Source organism: Onychomys torridus, chromosome X, assembly GCF_903995425.1.
Source record: "Onychomys torridus chromosome X, mOncTor1.1, whole genome shotgun sequence".
NCBI classification, from domain to species: Eukaryota; Metazoa; Chordata; class Mammalia; order Rodentia; family Cricetidae; genus Onychomys; species Onychomys torridus.
The window spans coordinates 23,305,657-23,325,893 of NC_050466.1; the positions used below are offsets into that span (position 1 = coordinate 23,305,657).

Here is a 20,237-nt window from a genome sequence, read left to right on the forward strand (position 1 = left end):
TAAAGGGTCGCAGCATTAGGAAGGTTGAGAAGCACTGACTTAGATGATCCTCTCTCTTTAGAGTCCATTACTAGAAAGTCTCTTCTCACTGTTTCACTTCCAATGTTTCCTTTTTATTGTTTGTTTGCAGACAGGGGCCTTCCAATGGTTTAGTTCTAACCTGCTTTTCCATCCTCACTACTTCCACATACCACCTAGACTCCAAATACTCTGAAGTTCCTGGTGTCTCCTTAGATGAGTAACTCTAATACTGTCAAATCTCTTTTTTTTTAAATATTCTTTTTTTATTATGCATACAGAAGAGGGCACCAGATCTCATTACAGATGGTTGTGAGCCACCATGTGGTTGCTGGGAACTGAACTCAGGACCTCCGGAAGAGCAGTCAGTGCTCTTAACCTCTGAGCCATCTCTCCAGCCCAAATCTCTGTCTTTTAAACTCACCTAATTTTACCTGTATATTTTCTACCATTTCACCCTGGAAAGTATCTACTCTTCTATGATCCTAGTTCAACCTCACTAGTTGAGAAAGTTTTCTAACACCCAGCCCACCCACAGATGAATGTGATCACTAGCTACTATGAGCTCACACCATAGACTACATTTTCATACAAGGTATTTTTTCCTCCCTTGCCATAATGTGACTATTTACAAGGGAGAGACAGTCTTTTTATTCAACTCTCTAAACATAGTATACAAATAAGAAGGAAATTATAACATGATTTCAAAGGCACCCAAGACTATAATTGTGGAATAGTTTAAATCAACAGATACCCCAAAGCAGAAATTAATAAAAGAGTACACTGCAAACTTGAGCTTCCCAAACTGGGAGCTGAACTGTTGATGAACTTCTATTGAAGTCATCTCTCACAACCATAATAAACTCTTCTAGAAACTAGACCCAAAAATAAATCCCAGTAATGGTCAATTATTACACAGTAAAAACACCGAAAGGATTTTTAATGTACTAAAAATAAAAATACAGCCATGTTTACCTAAAAGTATCTAGGCAATCCCCTATTTCCTACAAGTCACACGTAAAATAAAGAAGCTTAACACTACATTGCTTAGTGCTTGACCTATTTCCCCATGAGCTAAGCACTGGTGATGATTTAAAAAAAGCTTTATATCTAATCTTGAAACATATAAGGGTGACTAGGAGGAATTTAATTTCCGTAGTTGGTTGAAGAAGAGAATCCACTAAGTTTTTAAGCTAGACAAAGAAATAATGTATTATAGCTTCAAAACTAAACCTTGAAAGTCTAGAGCTAATACTGAAGAGCACTCTAGTTGCCTATTCCCATTCCCACCCTGGGAAGCAGAAACAAATGATCTTAACAGAGCACTCGACTTACATGTACATAAAGATCATCTAAATCAATGAGATTAAATTGCAGAAGCACTGCTGCAACTCTGTATAAAGACGAGGGAGTCTCACCACTTGGCTCCTGAAAGAAGAAAAATTCCTTAGGTATAAAGGTAATTAAAATATTTTCTCTTCTCTACCAATCATCAATCAAAATTAAGTAATACACTTCACTATTCTCCATTTTAAAATCAAACATCTGAATAGTGAGTGGGGCAATGATTGTGGCCCACATCCTCAGATGAGTACAAGAAAATAGTTTTGAGACTTAGCATCTTTTACAATGCATAAGAATACTTAAGGGAAAGTTGAGACTTGAACAGAACATGAGATATAAATTGTATAACACAGTTACATATTTCTGCTTATAAAGCTGCTATTGTGGATTTTTTGTACTTGCTTTTCAAGTAGTTCTCAGTGGCCATGTAATGGAGATAGGCATGACTGACAAATGAGGAAGTACATACTCTACACCTTTGTCTTGAATTTTGTCCTAAGTATGTCTACTTACACCCCAACTTCCCCTTCAAAACAGTTCAAATTAAATTAGCATTTAAAACACAAATGCCCAGTGAATTCCAGACAATCTATGAGGGCCCATATGTCTAGAAAAATAAGTATAGACATTGAAACTAATCTTTAAACTTCTATTGTCAGTGAAATAACTAGAAATACCAAGTCAAACATAGATAAAAAGCAAACACTGATAACTAATGAAGTTGTTTTTGTTGTTGTTGTTGTTGTTGTTGTTGTTGTTTTTTAACAACACTTTAATAAAGGGCTACAAGCAAGGGTTTCCGTACTTGGAATGTATATTATGACCATAACCAAACTAATTTGTACTGTTTAAAGAATATCCTATTTTGGGGCTGGAGAGTTGGCTCAGCGGTTAAGAGCACTGGCTGTTCTTTCAGAGGTCCTGATTTCAATTCCTAGCAACCACAAGGTGGCTGACAAACATCTGTAGTGAGATCTGGCGCCCTCTTCTGGCCCGCAAGGACAAATGCAGGCAGAACATTGTATACATAAATAAATAAATCTTTAAAAAAAAAAGAATATCCTGTTTTGCTGTATGTTTTACCATAGATAGGCTTCAATTTAACAACAGTTTGCTGATTCTAAATATGTTCACATAAACAGTTATTTAGTATTAAAATATTTTCAATAAAAACAAATAATGGTCCAAATGCAATGTCAAAACAAACTCACAAAAGCTTACCGAACTTAGCTGATAATCTGTCCTGAAATACCTGACTTGAATGTACTAGAGTCACATTCACTATTCTCTAAATCCCAATTTAAATGACCGATCAAGAAATTTCACATCACTGCCCATTTCTATTGCTATAATCAAATTTCATCCCATGTGAGCACAAGCTATTTTGTAATTCAAGATGTTTTATGGGCCTAAAATCTAAATATAGCCTATGTTGGAGAATGTTCCCTGTGCATTGAGAAGAATGTATCCTGTTATTGTTGGGTAGAATGTTCCATATGTACCAACTAGACCCAATTGATTTAATGTTAATGGTAGCTATTTTCTTACTGATCTTTTGTCTAGTGTGGTGTTTTATTTGCTGTGTTTTGAGATGAAGGAGTCTTAATATGAAGCCAAGTAAGACCAGAACTCATTATGTTCTTCCATCAGTCTCCCATGAACTTGGATTACAGGTGAGCCCCATCATTCTCAGCATGTCTAGTTAAATTGATCATTAATAAAAGCAGGATTATCACAGGAAAAATTTCACACCAATCTAGTCTATTAGGAATAGCTGCTTAAAAGCAAAATTACAAAGGTTTATTTAACTTATTGCCAATTTCTTCTGAGCTTCCTAAATCCCCTTAATCCCATTCTAGACAACTCGCCTCAAGAAGTTTCATACTCGTAGGTCAAACATAAACTGCTCCCTCTGCTTCATAAATTTAGGGGCTATGTTGGTTGTCACATTTGTGTTTATAACTATTATAAGTTATATAAAGTATATAAAAATTTCAGTTTTATAGGCTGTCCATCATCATTTCATAACAATTTCTGCCCTAATTCTATCCTGTCTATTTGTGTTAAGGCACCAGGGCTTTCTCATATATGCAAATATAATATCTGCTTCTACTCTGTTATTTTCAAATTATTTGTACCTTTGAATAGTTTTACTTTACCTAGCATATACCTGGGTCTGTGTGTGTGTGTGTGTGTGTGTGTGTGTGTGTGTGTGTAAAATACATATATACATACACACATACACACACACATGGTATATGATGGTATATGCTACGTAAAAGAAACTATTCAAAGGTACAAATAATATATATACATATATACAAAAAGCATATATATGCAGTATTTGTGTGTGTGTGTGTGTATATATATATATATATATAACATATAACATATATATGTGCTTTTTTTAATGAACTCTGACAAAGCCTGTCTTTTAATTAAAGAATGTGATTTTATAATTAAAATACTTAGTAAGGACAGGCTGTTTGAGCATTTTGCTAGTTGATTTTCATTCCTCATTTCCTACATCACTAGCTTCTTTTGTGTGCCATTTTGACTTCTTTCTCAGTGATTACTTTGGGTATTACAATTAACATTTTATATTTGGGAATAAATTAGTTTCAATTAATTACCAACCAGCTTAGCTCCAATAGGATAAAAAATTTCTTGAATCTATGCATACATCCCTGTCATTCCCCTTTAAATGGTTTTGTCAATATATAGTTTGTGAAAACGGAGTTAACACCTTTAGGTAGTGGTGGGAAAGAGTGTGAAATTATGGGAGGGACCAATATACAGGATGACATTCCTAAGAACCTACACCCATACTTACATCCCTTAAATAAGACTTGGTTTTCATAGCTTTCCTTCACAGAACTCAAATTGTTTAAAATCTCTGACAATTCCTTTCCTTTCAGCAGCCCTAAGATTTAAGTTCTCACAATAACAAGATAGCTCTGGCAATAGCGAGAAGGGAATATTGTTACACAGAGCAGTATGCAAGGTATTTCTTACAATAGCATGTTGTTTTAAACATCAAATATTTCTAATACTTAAAAAATGTACGTTAAATATATTATTTTAAAATGTACAAATAGTCTTATTCATATATTGTAAAACACTTCCAGTTATATACTGGTTACATCACTAACAATATGTTCTGATAAAACTATTTTTTAATTCTAAAATTAACTAACTTGATGTTACTTAAAAGGTCATCTGTCTTCCCTGTGATATGATCTGAAAGGTACACATTCTAAACATGCAAGCTATATTTAATTAATCATGTACCAAATTAAATTTTCTCTACTTTTCCATTTCAGGAGTTGGTTTCTTAATCAAATCTAAAACAATCAAGATGCCTTCTAAACTCTAATGAAATACTTGGACCTATTTTCCTATATTAAGAGTGGACTCTCACTGGGTGGTGGTAGTGCATGCCTTTAATCCCAGCACTCAGGAGGCAGAGGCAGGTAAATCTCTCTGAGTGCTCCCCCCCCAAAAAAGGGATGGACACTCAAGTTTCTGGTAAGAAAATTAGAAGCAGCTGTGGCTATTTTTTTTAATAAAAGCATAATACCACCAGAAAAGATTTTTAGGTAGTAGGCACCTCCGTTAAATCTTTTAGAAAATACCACTAACAATAATAGGACAGACTGGGGCCAGGTGGTGGTAGTGCATGCCTTTAATCCCAGCACTGGGGAGGCAGAGGCAGGTGGATCTCTGTGAGTTCGAGGCCAGCCTGGGCTACAGAGCTAGTCCAGAACAGGCTCCAAAGCTACAGAGAAACCCTGTCTCGGAAAAAAAAAACAAAAAGGACAGACTGAAAGAGAAATAACCAGAGAATAGGGAATCTTTACAGTTATTATACTGGTTTAGTTTTTTTTTAAAAAATGATGTAAAATACACTTCAAGTACTTCTTAGCATCCCTAGAAAATTCTAATACATAATTCATATACATAATCAAATCCTGACAATCTCATATGCATCTAACTGCCCAGAGACAATTTTCTACCGTTCCTTTCCCCTTGTTGCAATCCAGGCATGTGAGACTACAGACCATTCTTTCCATCAGTTACATATGCCCACACTACTAATCTTTAGTATCATAGTTTATTTCTGAATGGAAAACTCTCAACACACTATCACTCCTCCTTCAAGTATTACCAGACCCTATCTCTCCTAAGATCATTTACATTGTTAATATAAAACATATAATATAATCATATATAATATAAATCATAACTATCATTAGCTTTCCATATCTCTATCTCTTCAGCTAAATGTTTGAGGTGAAATTAGCAAATAATACAGTGCAAATAAAAAATAAAACAAACTAAACATAAAATTAAGAAGTTAACCTATACATATACATACATACACATTTTTACCTGGTAAAACTTGAATTTGAATCCAAGAATATGACAGAGTGTTTGTGGCTCACACATACTCATGTAAGATTCTAATAAAGATATAAAGAAGTCATCATGTTCTGGCCTGCATTCAAACACTTCTAAAATTACATCCAAAACTCTATTGGGATCCAGATTAAAGCAGCCTGAAACAGATGAGATACATTTAAGTTCAAAAGGAAGTACATGTCAGCTCTAGTAAAGTCATCAACCACGGTCATATATAGTAAGGTGAAGCTATTTTTAATAGCTTATTTTCAAAGCTTGTGTCCCTCCTTAAGAGGAGAACTGTAGTGGGTAGCATCCCAGCCTTGACTGGCCTGGAAGTTCCAACCCCCATTGAGGCTTTGGTAACGGTCACGCCCACAAGGCGGGGCTGAGGGAGGACGCTGAAGACCCAGGATCAAAAAGAGAGGTCTCTCTCTCTTGGTTCTGGGACCCTGGACGCTGGAGGTAGACCGAGCAGAGTTCTCCAGAGAACACCACCAGACTGCGCCATACCTTTGCCAGACCCTGCAAACTACCCCTTCATTTGTAAGTTACCCCACAAAATAAACCTCCCTTCCAACTACGTGGAGTGGCCTTAATAATTTCACCAATACAGAATCTTCTCAGGAACATTTTTAAAGGCTACATATTTCACAGATGAAAACAGAAATAATCAGAGGAATGGTATCTTCAGTTACTGTAGTAGTTTAAAGTAGCCATACTGAAGGGTTAAAACATTTATTAAACTAGAGTTTCATATAACAAGCTATTTCCTATACAGTGAAACACTAAACAATCAGCAAGCTCCAGTATCTGAAGTTTTTTTCAAATGACAGCTGTGGTAGAACATAGGCACTCTTGTGTTTAAGCATCTTAGAAAGGCTTTTGTCTATCCTAAGCATCAACAGACATGTGATCTTCCGAGAAATCACAAGCCTAGCTGTCAACTGTCAACCACACACTACGTTACATTAATCAACACACACACATACACACACACACACACACACAAAGCGGGAGCAATGATATCTTTATGCCTTTGGAAGAATAATAAAAACATCCTGGAAAAGAATATGTGGAAAAAAATAAAGAAATAACAGACCTGAAACAGCTATGGACTCATTTAAATATTATGTAGCTATCCACCAAGTGTAACAAGCTTATGATACACAAAGACTGCCTCTTCTATCCTTAAGAAGGGTTCATGCCTTATAAAGAATGATCACAGAGGAAATGCACTGAAAGTAACTGGAGTCTATCCAAAAATGGACAGATAGTGTATTACAGCAAATGCAACTAGATGCAGGCAAGAAATATGATGAAGTTGACAATGACTGTTGTAGGAATGAAGCCAAATGAATTTCTTAACAGGAAAGTAACAGACCAATACCATAAGCATTACTAGGAGAGATATCCATGCATAAATTTTAGATAAGACAACAAAATTATAGATTCAATAATCACGTTGCTGGTAGAATAGACCTTGGAAGACAGAGGAAATCATGTTTCTAATTAGTAGAAAGAGAGCCTAATTAGCATGTATAGGTCCTGAGATCAATCTCCAGCAATGAGGGTGAATACACACACCTCCAACATACAGACAGAAAAAGAAACAAGCTTGTAGAAATCTACAGTAGATGATTTCTCAGAAACATTATTCATTTAAAAAAACGTAATAAAGGCACATCTTAAAGCAAGAATCAATGGGTCAAGAGTCAAAAAAAATGTACTTAAAATAAAAGCATGATTAACCTGAAACTTTGAAAAAATTATGCTGGAGAACACCAATTACTGTCTTCTTTTGCATAGTAAGTAGTAGAAACTCAAAAACACGGTCAAGAAACTTTAATAAAGAAAAAGTTGTGCCTAGCATGAAGGTGCACACCTTTAATTACAGCACTCAGGAGGCAGAGGCAGGCAGATCTCTGTCAGCCTGGTCTACATAGTAAGTTCCAGGACAGCCAAGGCTACACAGGGAAACATCATAATAATAATTATTTTATTTTTATTATTATTATTATTATTATTATTATTACTATTATTATTATTATTACTATTATTATTATTATAAAAGGTTTAGGTGAAAGAAGAAATAAACTGGTTTCCCTTTCAAAGGGATTTTCTAAAAAGCTGAAATAGTGACAATATGACTCTAGAGTGAATAAACTTTATATTCAGATTATGACTGTCCAAAAATCATTCAAAGAATTTAATTTCCTTTCTAATGTTTCTCTAGTCATATTATGTGCAACTAAAAGAACCAATGAGATTGAAAGAGAAAAGACTCCCATCCTACTCTTCCTCACCAAATCTTCAACTTCAGATACCAACAAAGGAAACTGTGGTAAGGCATCAGACTAAAAACAGCTTCTGGATGACCCAGTTAAAGAGATGAGATGGGATAAGCAGGAATACACTATTCCAAACCAAACCAAGAAAGACCAAGAGCTTTGGAAATTCAGTGGCACAAACTGTCAAGAAAGAGAAGCCGAGCCAAACACACAGCTACAGCCACATGTCTCCCTGATGAGCTTAGGGAAAGCAGAAGCCACATTCAAAAGGTAAGGTAGGTAGGCGACCCTGCTCAAAAGAGATTGGAAGGCCTACTTTGGGACAAGTCCACCTGTCTTCACAAACCTCAAAGCCAGATGTACTTTTTTATGTTTTTTAATAAATTATTTATTTCTCTTACATCCCAGCCACAGTTTCCCCTCCCTCCTCTCCTCCCCCTTCTTACAAGTGATCAATGGAGCCTTCACTCATGCATACAAAAGAATTGATCACAATGGAACAAAACAAGCAGTTGACTTGGAAACTGACTAAAACAGGCCATGGAAGAAATAAGGAAAAATAAAAAATTCAGAGTGAAAATTGAAAGCACACTTTACCAAAGGTTATGGGATATAGCTCAGGTAGTTTTTTGGGTTTTTTATTTATTTTTTAAGAAATTTTCTACTCACCCTACATACCACCCAGATCCCACACCTCCTTCCTCCCCACCCCACCCCTGTCCGTCCTCCCAAGCCACCCCCCATTCCCACATCCATAAAGTGTCCAGGAAATCTTAAGACACCATAAGACAACCAAACCTAAGAATAATAAGGGATAGAAGGAGAAGAATACCAGCTCAAAGGCATAGAAAATATATTCAACATAATTATAGATGAAAACTTTCCCAACCTAAAGAAGGAAATGCTTATGAAGATACAAGAAGCTTACAATACACCAAATAGACTGGATCCAAAAAAGAAGTCCTGTTGCCATATCATAATCAAACAGCTAAATATACAGAATAAAGAAAAAAAACATTAAAAGCTGCAAAGGAAATATGCCAAGTAACATATAAAGGTATGCCCATAATAATATTTGATTTCTCAATGGAGACTCTAAAAGCCAGAAGATGCTGGACAGATATTATGCAGACACTAAGAGACCACAGATGCCAGCCCAGACAATTATATCCAGCAAAACTCTCAATCACCATAGATAGAGTAAGCAAATATTACATGATAAAACCAGATTTAAACAGTACTTAATCCACATATCCAGCCCTACAGAAAGCACTAGAAGGAAAAATCCAACCTAAGAAAGTTAGATACACCCATGAAAATACAGGCAATAAGGCCAGGCAGTGGTGGCACACGCCAGTAATCCCAGCACACGGGAGGCAGAGCCAGGCAGATCTCTGTGAGTTTGAGGCCAGCCTGGGCTACCAAGTGAGTTCTAGGAAAGGCACAAAGCTACACAGAGAAACCCTGTCTCGAAAAAAATAAAATACAGGCAATAGATATCACACCAACAAATCCCAAAGCTCAGACAGTTATAAGAGAAAAGATTATAACTATGAACTTTTACATTTTTACAGTCAGTGAGATTTTCAAATAAATACCCTTCTGAAATACTCCCAATACCATAGGGGGAAAAAGGGGAAAAGATAAACCCAAAAGCAGTAGTTAGCAAACAATAAGAAAGCAAGAAAATGGTTCTTTGAAATGAGGAGGACCAATATCCTAGCCAAACAAATCAAAGCAAAAAAAAAAAAAAAGACCCACATCAGTAAAATAGAAATAAAAAGAGGGACTTTACAAAATATTCCAATAAAATCCAGATGACCATTAGGGAATACTCTGATAACTTATATTTAAAAAACTGGAATATCACCAGGCGGTGGTGGTGCACGCCTGTAATCCCAGCACTCGGGAGGCAGAGGCAGGAGGATCTCTGTGAGTTCTAGGCCAGCCTGGTCTACAGAGCTAGTCCATGACAGGCTCCAAAGCTACAGAGAAACCCTGTCTCAAATAAAAAATTTTTAAAAAAAACTGGAATATTTTTTTTAAAATAGAAAAATTCCTTAAAAACAGAAGATCCATAGAAACTAAATCAAGAAGATATGATTTAAATAGATCAATAATAAGCAATAAGATTGAAAAAAAACACCTCCCCAGAAAGAAAAGCCAACAACTGGATAGATTCACTCCAAAATTTTACCAATCATTTAAGAAGTTCTAAAGCCAGTACTCCTGAAACTGTTCCACAAACCAGAAAGGTAATAAAAGACACAAAACTCATCCTACAAAGTCAACATTATCAGAACACAATAACAAAATAAAAGAATACATCAGTTTCCCTAAAAAAAACACAGGTGCAAAATTCTCCAAAAAGATATCTACGAACCAAATTCAAGAACTCATTAATAATAATTACACATGGCTAGGCATGGTGATGTATAACATTAATGCCAGCACACAGGGGACAGAGGCAGGTTGATATCTGTGAGCCTAGTTACAGAGTGCTAAGACAGGGAGAGCTAAGGAGACTCTCTCAAAAGACAAAGTAAAACTTCATTATAGAAGCACAAAAGCTCCCAACTAGAAGAGTAATCCTAAGATAAAAAATAACACTGGAGGTAATACAATACCTGATTATACTACACAACCACACTAACAAAAACTGTGTGCATACAGAACTAGACGATACAGAAATTAACTACAGCCATGTAATTTTTGACAAGGTAGCCAAAAACATATATCGAAAAAAGCCTTTTCAACAAATAGTGCCAAATAGGAGACAGGATATCAACATGTAGAAACATGCAGACTCACATCTTCGTCCTCCACAAAAATAATTCCAATAGATCAAAATTCTGGAGGTATCACCATCCCTAATCTTAAGTTCTACTACAGAGCTATAGTAATAAAAGCAGCATAGTATTGGCACAAAACAGACACATAAATCCACACACCTAGGGACACTTGGTTTTTGACAAAGAAGTCAAAACTGTACAATGGTGTTGGCCCAACTACATATTGGCATTTAGAAGATTGCAAATAGATCCCTACACAAAACTGAAGTCCAAGTGGTTCAAAGACCTCAACATACATCCATTACACTGCACCTGATAGAAAAGAAAGTAGGAAGTAGCCTTTAACACATTGACACAGGAGACAACTTCCTGAACAGAACACCAGTAGTACAGACACTAAGATCTACAACTAATAAATGGGACCTCATGAAAATGAAAAGCTTCTGTAAAGGCAAAGGACACTGTCAATAGGACAAAACAGCAGCCTACAGAATGGGAAAAGATCTTTACCAACCCCAGAACTGACAAAGGGCTGATCTCTAAAATATAGAAAGAACTCAAGAAACTACACATAAATAATTCGATTTAAAAATGGGCTACAGACTTAAACAGAGAATTTTCAACAGAAGAATCTCAATGGCAGAGAAACATTTAAGGAATTGTTCATCATCCTTAGTCATCAGGGAAATGCAAACTAAAACAACACTGAGATTCCATCTAACACCTGTCTGAATGGCAAAGATCAAAAACACAAATGACAGCTTAAAATGGAGATGATGTGGAGCAAGGGGAACACTCCTCTATTACTGGTGGGAGTGCAAATTTGTACAGCCACTATAGAATAAAGTCAATATGGTGGTTCCTCAGAATATTGGGAATCAATATACCTCCAGACCCAGTGATATCACTCTAGGGCATATATTCAAAGAATGCTCAATTATACCATAGGACATTTGCTCAACTATGTACACAGCAGCTTTATTTATAATAGCCAATACCTGGAAACAACATAGATGCCCCTCAACTAAAGAATGAATAAAGAAATTGAGGTACATTTACACAATGGAGTATTGCTCAGCTGTTTGTTTGTTTGTTTGTAGCTGATGATCGAACCCAGGGCCTTGCGCTTGCTAGGCAAGCACTCTACCACTGAACTAAATCCCCAACCCCTGCTCAGCTTTTAAAAACAATGACATCAGGCAATTTGAAGACAAATGGGTGGAACTAGAAAAAAATCTTCCTGAGTAAGGTAACCCAGACCCAGAAAGACAAACATGGCATGTACTCACTCATAAGTGGATATTAACTGCAATGTAAAGAATAACCATGCTACAATACACAGCCTCAGAGAGGCTAGGTAACAAGGAGAGCCCAAGGAGACAACTGGATCTCTCTGGGAAGCAGAAATAGAGGAGATCTCCTGGGTGGACTAGGGGTGGGTGGGCATGGGAACTTGAGGGACTGGGTTGGAGAGGAGAGTGTTGAGAGAGATGACTGGAAATGGGGGGGGAGGGTTCAGGGTCAGATAGAAGCCTGATGAAAGGGAAACTCCCATGAGTCTACAATGAAGGCACCAGCTAAGACTCCTGGCAGCAGCAGATGCATAGCCTGAACTGGCTATCCCATGACTGAATTGGTGACTATCCTAATTGTTATAGGAGACAGATTCAGACCAAAGGCCAAACATTGGGCCAAGCTCAGGGTGTCCTATTGAGGAGAGGGAAGGCTTATAGGAGCCAGGGGATTAGGGACATTGCAGAAAAACCCACAGAAATGACTAGCCTGGCTCATGGGAACTCAGAGTTTGAACCAACAACCAGGGAGCCTGCATGGGACCCACCTAGGCACTCTGCATATGTGACAGCTGTACAGTATGATCTATTTGTGCAACTGCTGACAATGGGAGCAGGGGCTGTCCCTAGTAATTTGTCTGGCTCTTGGGAAGCTATTCCTCATGCTGAATTACCTTGCCCAGCCTGAATACAGGGGAAGGTGCTTGGTCTTATGGCAACTTGATATGTCATGCTTTGCTGATGCCCATGGAAGGTCTGCCCCTCTCTGAGCAGACACAGAGGAAGGGTGGATGAGGAAGGGGGAAGAAGGAAGGAAGTGGGGTATGAGGGGAAGATGGAGGAGAGGCTGAGGTTGGGATGTAAAATAAATAAATACATTAAATTTAAAAAAGAGAGAGGGGGAAAAAAGAACCTTCTGAAAATGACTCTAATGGCATAAGAAACAACTCCTAGAATTGACAGGTGGAATTACATGAAATTCAAAAGATCCTGCACAGTAAGTTAAATGAACACCATAGTGAAAAGACAGTCTATATAGAATGGGAGAAAAAACTTTGCCAATTTATCAGATGAGAGACTAGTAAGTAGAATATATTAATTACAACTACAACAATTATAAAAAACTCCACCACCCCCAAAAAAGATCAGCAAACAGGGTAATGAACAGTTCAAGAAAAAAAAAATACAAACAGTAAATACTTGAAAAAGTATTCAATCTCCTTAGTCATCCATAAAATGCAATGAAAACTGCTTAGAAAGCCCATTTTACTCTGTCAGAATGGCTCTCATCAAGAATACATTCATGGTTGGGGATTTAGCTCAGTGGTAGAGCGCTTTCTTAGCAAGCGCAAGGCCCTGGGTTCGATCCTCAGCTTAGATAGATAGATAGATAGATAATTAGATAAATAAATAAATAAAGCATCCACAACAAAACATCAGTGAGGATATAGGAAACCTTCATTCATTGCTGGTAGGAAGGTAAACTGGTTCAGCTACCATGGAAGACAGTCGTCAAAAGGACAAAAAGTAGAACTACTACATGATACAGCAACACCACACCTAGGTAGATAAGCAAAAGACACTAAATTCAATATATACAAACATATACACACATCCATGATTATAGCTGTACTATTCATGGCAGGTAATAAAATCATATGCAGATGAATAGACTTTAAAAAGTGTAGTAGGCATATGCAAGAGATTCTGCCAGCCATAAAGAAAAAATAAAAGATGACATCTGCAAGAAAAATGAATGGAAAATGTTACATTAGGGACGAGGTTTTGCTTTTGTTTCTAAAGGAGAAGATAAGCTGTGGGAACCATCAAAATTGATAAAGGTTCAAATTGAACAAGAGAGACATCTTAATTAGAGGAGGTGATAGTTCATCAACCGACATGACCATCCAATTTAAACTAACTTATACCATTAATACACGCCTTTTCATTTAATCAGATAAAATTTGCCAAAAGGGAACCTTCCCAAAATTAGTCTTAGGGAAGGGTTTTTGTTTTTGTCTTATAGGAGAATGAAGGCTAGGGAATCTGAAGAACACTGGACAAATCATCTATCCCAGGAAACAGAGTAAAATGGCCTATTGGTCTATCAGCTACAAAATTTCATAAATCTTCCTAAATGTTTCTGCTCTTCTCTAAAAAACATTAACACTATTGGTCTTCTTATAGTCCCAGTTCAATTAAAATTTAAAGTTGACTTTGGAGTTGGAGAATGACTCTCATTCTTTAAACTCAAGCATGTTGTTGAAAGGAAAATTCAAACTCCCTGTATCATGCAAGAAGAAAGAGTCATCTTCTGGAGACCAGCCCCCAGCTTCCATCCACCCCGGAACTCCCATCTGGACCAGAGGTGAGTGCCTGAGCTATAATCAAAGAGGCAACTGTGCCTGGGTCCCACCGCTGGACACAGGCCGCTCCGGGAGGACCTGACCAACTTGGACCCAGTTCCCTGCCAATTGGCGGGCCATGCAGGAAGGCTCCCCTTTTCCAAGACTGCAGGCAGACACTGCAGTCTCCACACCCTGCCCCAACACCCATCTGCTGAAGACCTCAGCCACTTCCTGAGAATCAGAGACCAGCCCCAAGCTTCCATCCTGCCCTGGAACCCCCATCTGGACCAGAGACCAGAGGAACTCCCATCTGGACAAGAGGAGCTCCCATCTGGACAAAATAAGGTGAGCCCAGGGACTTCCAGAGACTCAGAGTCCAGCCCCCCAGCTCCTATCCGGCCAGCACTCTCTTCTGGACCAGCACTCCCATCTGGCCCAGAGCTTCCATCTGGACCACAGAGAGGCTCCCTAAATCTGTCAATTCTCTCTGGACCAAGTACACTGATAAGACCAAGAACGAACCCAAGAGGAGATGGGCAGACATCAAGGCAGAAGTACATACAACAAAATAAAGAGCAATACAGCATCACCAGAACCTAGCCCTTCTCTAACAGCTAGACCTGAGCATCATGGAATGGAAGAAGAAGAAGAAAACAACCTTATAAGTAACATCATGAAGAGGCTAGAGCCTTATATAGAAGAAATCAAAAATAAAGTAGAGGAACAGACCAACAAAAAATGGTAAGAACGCTATAAAAAACTAGAGGAAAGGACAATCAAAGCAGAAGAAAACAATAAATACTTGAATGAAAATCATGAAAAGCAAGGGAGACAATCCAAAACCTGAAGAGGGAAATAGAAAAAATGAAGAAGACACTAGCAGAAGGAATGTTGGAAATAGAAAATCTGAGTAAACAAACAGGAACTTCAGAGGCAAGTATAACCAACAGAATGCAAGAGATGGAAGAGAGGATCTCTGGTGTTGAAGATACGGTAGAAAAAATAGATTCATCAGTCAAAGAAAACACTAAAACCAACAAAGTCATGACCCAAAATGTTCAAGAAATTTGGGACACCATGAAAAGACCAAACCTAAAAATAATAGGGATAGAGGAAGGAGAAGAACACCAACTCAAAGCCACAGAAAATATATTTAACAAGATCATAGAAGAAAATTTTCCCAACTTAAAGAAGGAAATGCCTATGAAGTTACAAGAAGCCTATAGAACACCAAACAGACTAGACCCCCCCAAAAAAGTCCCCTCACCACAGAATACTTAAACAACTAAATGTACAGAATAAAGAAAGAATATTAAGGGCAGCAAAGGAAAGAGGCCAAGTGACTTATAAAGGCAAACCCATCAGAATAACACCCGATTTCTCAATGGAGACTTTGAAAGCCAGAAGAACCTGGACAGATATAATGCAGACACTAAGAGACCATAGATACCAGCCTAGACTAATATACCCAGCAAAACTTTCAATCATCATAGATGGAGTGAACAAGACCTTCCAAGACAAAACCAGATTTAAACAATACTGATCCACAAACCCAGCCCTACAGAAAGCACTAGAAGGAAAATTCCAACATAAGGAAGGCAGATACACCCATGAAAACACAGGCAATAGATAACACTACAGCAGTAAACCCCAAAGTAGAGAAGTACACACACACTACCACCAAAAAATAAAAATAATAACAGGAACGAACAATCACTGGTCATTAATATCCCTAAATATCAATGGACCTAATTCACCTATAAAAAGATACAATTAACAGAATGGATACGAAAACAGGACCCATCTTTCTGCTGCATACCAGAAAAACACCTTAAATTCAAAGACAGACACCTCCTAAGAATAAAAGGCTGGGAAGAGAATTTCCAATCAAATGGTCTCAAGAAGCAAGCTGGTGTAGCCATCCTAATATCCAGCAAAGTAGACTTCAAACTAAAATCAATCAAAAGAGATGATGAAGGACATTACATACTCATCGCAAGAAAGATCCACCAAGATGAAGTCTCAATTCTGAACATTTATGCTCCAAACACAAGGGCACCCACATATGTAAAAGAAACATTACTAAAGCTTAAATCACATATAAAACCCCACACATTAATAGTGGGAGACTTCAACAACCCAATTTCACCTCTGGACAGATTGGCCAAATTGAAACTTAACAGAGACATAATGGTCTTAACTGATGTTATGGCTCAAATGGACTTAATCGATATCTACAGAACATTCCACCCAAACAAAAAAGAATATACCTTCTTCTCAGCACCCAATGGAACCTTCTCTAAAATCGACCACATTCTTGGCCACAAAGCAACTCTCAACAGATACAAAACAATTGGAATAACCTCCTGTGTTCTATTGGACCACCATGGTTTAAAGTTACATTTCAACAACAGAAAAAACTACAGAAATCCTACGAATCTCATGGAAACTGAATAATGCTCAACTGAATCACCAATGGGTTAAGGAAGAAATAAAGAAAGAAATTAAAGACTTCCTAGAGATCAATGAAAATGAATACACCACATACCCAAACTTATGGGACGCTATGAAAGCAGTGCTAAGAGAGAAATTCATAGCACTGAATGCCCACATAAAGAAGCTGGAGAAATCTCATGCTAGTGACTGGACAGCACACCTGAAAGACCTTGAACATGAAGAAGCAAAGTCTCCCAGGAGGAACAGATGCTAGGAAATTATCAAATTGAGAGCTGAAATCAATAAAATAGAAATAAAGAGAATAGAAAGGATTAATGAAACAAAGTGTTGGTTCTTTGAGAAGATCAACAAGATAGACAAGCCCTTATCCAAACTAACCAAAGACAGAGAGAGAGCATCCAAATTAACAAAATAAGAAATGAAACGGGGGACATAACAACAGACAATGAGGAAATCCAGAGAATCATCAGGTCATACTTCAAAAACCTCTACTCCACAAAACTGGAAAATCTAAAAGAAATGGATACTTTTCTGATTAGGTACCACATACCTAAGTTAAATCAAGACCAGATAAACCATTTAAATAGTCCAACAACCCCTAAGGAAATAGAATCAGTCATTAAAAGTCTCCCAACCAAAAAAAGCCCTGGACCTGATGGTTTCACTGCAGAATTCTACCAGATCTTCAAAGAAGACTTAATACCAATACTCTTTAAATTGTTCCACACAATAGAAGCAGAAGGTATATTACCAAACTCCTTCTATGAGGCTACAATTACCCTGATTCCTAAACCAAACAAAGATGCAACAAAGAAAGAGAACTACAGACCAATCTCCCTCATGAACATTGATGCAAAAATACTCAATAAAATTCTGGCAAACAGACTCCAATAACACATCAAAACAATTATCCACCATGATCAAGTAGGCTTCATCCCAGGGATGCAAGGGTGGTCCAACATATGAAAGTCCGTCAATGTAATACACCATATATACAAACTCAAAGAAAAAAACCACATGATCATCTCACTAGATGCAGAAAAGGCATTTGACAAAATCCAACACACCTTCATGATAAAGGTCTTGGAGCAATCAGGAATACAGGGAACATACCGAAACATAATAAAGGCAATCTACAGCAAGCCAACAGCCAACATCAAATTAAATGGAGAGAAACTCAAAGCAATACCACTAAAATCAGGAACAAGGCAAGGCTGTCCCCTCTCCCCATACTTATTCAATATAGTACTTGAAGTTCTAGCCAGAGCTGTAAGACAACATAAAGAAATTAAGGGGATACAAATTGGAAAGGAAGAAGTCAAGATTTCCCTATTTGCAGATGACATGTTAGTATACATGAGTGACTCCAAAAATTCAACCAAGGAACTGATACAGCTAATAAAAACCTTCAGCAACATTGCAGGATAGAAGATCAACTCAAAAAAATCAGTAGCCCTCCTATATACAATAGACAAACAGGCTGAGAAGAAATCAGAGATACATCACCTTTTACAATAGCCACAAATGATATAAAATACCCTGGTGTTACTCTAACTAAGCATGTGAAGGACCTATATGACAAGAACTTTAAGTCCTTGAAAAAAGAAATTGAAGAAGATGTCAGAAAATGGAAAGATCTCCCATGCTCATGGATAGGCAGGATTAACATAGTAAAAATGGCGATCTTACCAAAAGCAATATACAGATTCAACGCAATTCCCATCAAATTACCAACACAATTCTTCACAGATCTGGAAAGAATAATACTCAACTTCATATGGAAAAACAAAAAACCCAGGATAGACAAAAGAATCCTGTACAATAAAACAACCTCTGGAGGCATCACGTTCCCGACCTCAGGCTCTACTATAGAGCTACTGTAATAAAAACAGCTTGGTACTGGCATAAAAACCGACATGTGGACCAATGGAATCGAATTGAAGACCCTGACATTAACCCGCACACCTATGAACATATAATGTTTGACAAAGAAGCCAAAAATGAACAATGGAAAAAAGAAAGCATCTTCAACAAATGGTGCTGGCATAACTGGATGTCAATGTGTAAAAGGCTGCAAATAGATCCATATCTGTCACCGTGCACAAAACTTAAATCCAAGTGGATCAAAGACCTCAACATAAATCCAGCTACTCTGAACCTGATAGTAGAGAAAGTAGGAAGTACTCTTGAACACATTGGCACTGAAGATCACTTTCTAAATATAACACCAGTAGCACAGACACTGAGAGGAACAATCCATCAATGGGACCTGTTGAAACTGAGAAGCTTTTGTAGAGCAAAGGACACAGTCAACAAGACAAAGCAACAGCCTACAGAATGGGAAAAGGTCTTCACCAACCCCACATCTGACAGAGGGCTGATATCCAGAATATATAAAGAACTCATGAAATTAGACATCAAAATGCCCAACAGTCCAATTAAGAAATGGGCTATAGAACTAAACAGAGAATTCTCCACAGAGGATGTTCAAATGGCTGAAAGACATTTCAGGAATTGCTCAACATCCCTAATTATCCAGGAAATGCAAATCAAAACGACTCTGAGACACCACCTTACACCTGTCAGAATGGCTAAGATCAAAAGCACAGAAGACAGCTTATGCTGGAGAGGATGTGGAGCAAGGGGAACTCTCCTCCACTGCTGGTGGGAATGCAAGCTTGTACAGCCACTTTGGAAATCAATATGGCGCTTCCTTAGAAAATTGGGAATCCATCTCCCCAAAGACCCAGCTATAGCACTGTTGGGCATATATATACCCAAGGAATGCTCAATCATACCACAAGGGCATTTGCTCAGCTATGTTCGTATCAGCTTTGTTTTTAATAGCCAGAACCTGGAAACAACCTAGATGCCCTTCAACTGAAGAATGGATAAAGAAAATATGGTACATATACACAATGGAGTACTACTCAGCAGAGAAAAACAATGACATCATGAGGTTTGCAGGCAAATGGATGGATCTAGAAAAAATCATCCTGAGTGAGGTAACCCAGACTCAGAAGGACAAACACAGTATGTACTCACTCATAGGAGGATACTAGATGTAAAACAAAGATGACTAGACTGCTACACAACTCCAGGGAGGCTACCTAGAAAACGGGACCCTAGGAAAGAACCAAGGATCACCCAATGACAGAGAAATGGATGAGATCTACATGAACAACCTAGACAACAGTGGGAGTAATGAAGGGCAAGATTTGAGGGAAAGAAAGCTTAGGGAAGCAGGAGATCCCAGCTGGATAAAGAACAGAAAGGGAGAACAAGGAATAACAG

General features: G+C 37.7%; 1 protein-coding gene across 2 annotated transcripts in view; it reads right to left on the reverse strand.

The window, feature by feature from the left end:
• Thoc2 (THO complex 2) overlaps positions 1 to 20,237 on the reverse strand; it is a 130,125-nt gene that overhangs the window by 67,904 nt on the left and 41,984 nt on the right. For both annotated transcript variants that reach the window (XM_036174012.1, XM_036174010.1), the window contains exons 8-9: positions 5,755 to 5,921; positions 1,354 to 1,446 (exon numbers count right to left, since the gene is read on the reverse strand). In XM_036174012.1, the coding sequence (XP_036029905.1) occupies positions 1,354 to 1,446; positions 5,755 to 5,921 (260 nt within the window). The remainder of the gene's footprint in view (positions 1 to 1,353; positions 1,447 to 5,754; positions 5,922 to 20,237) is intronic.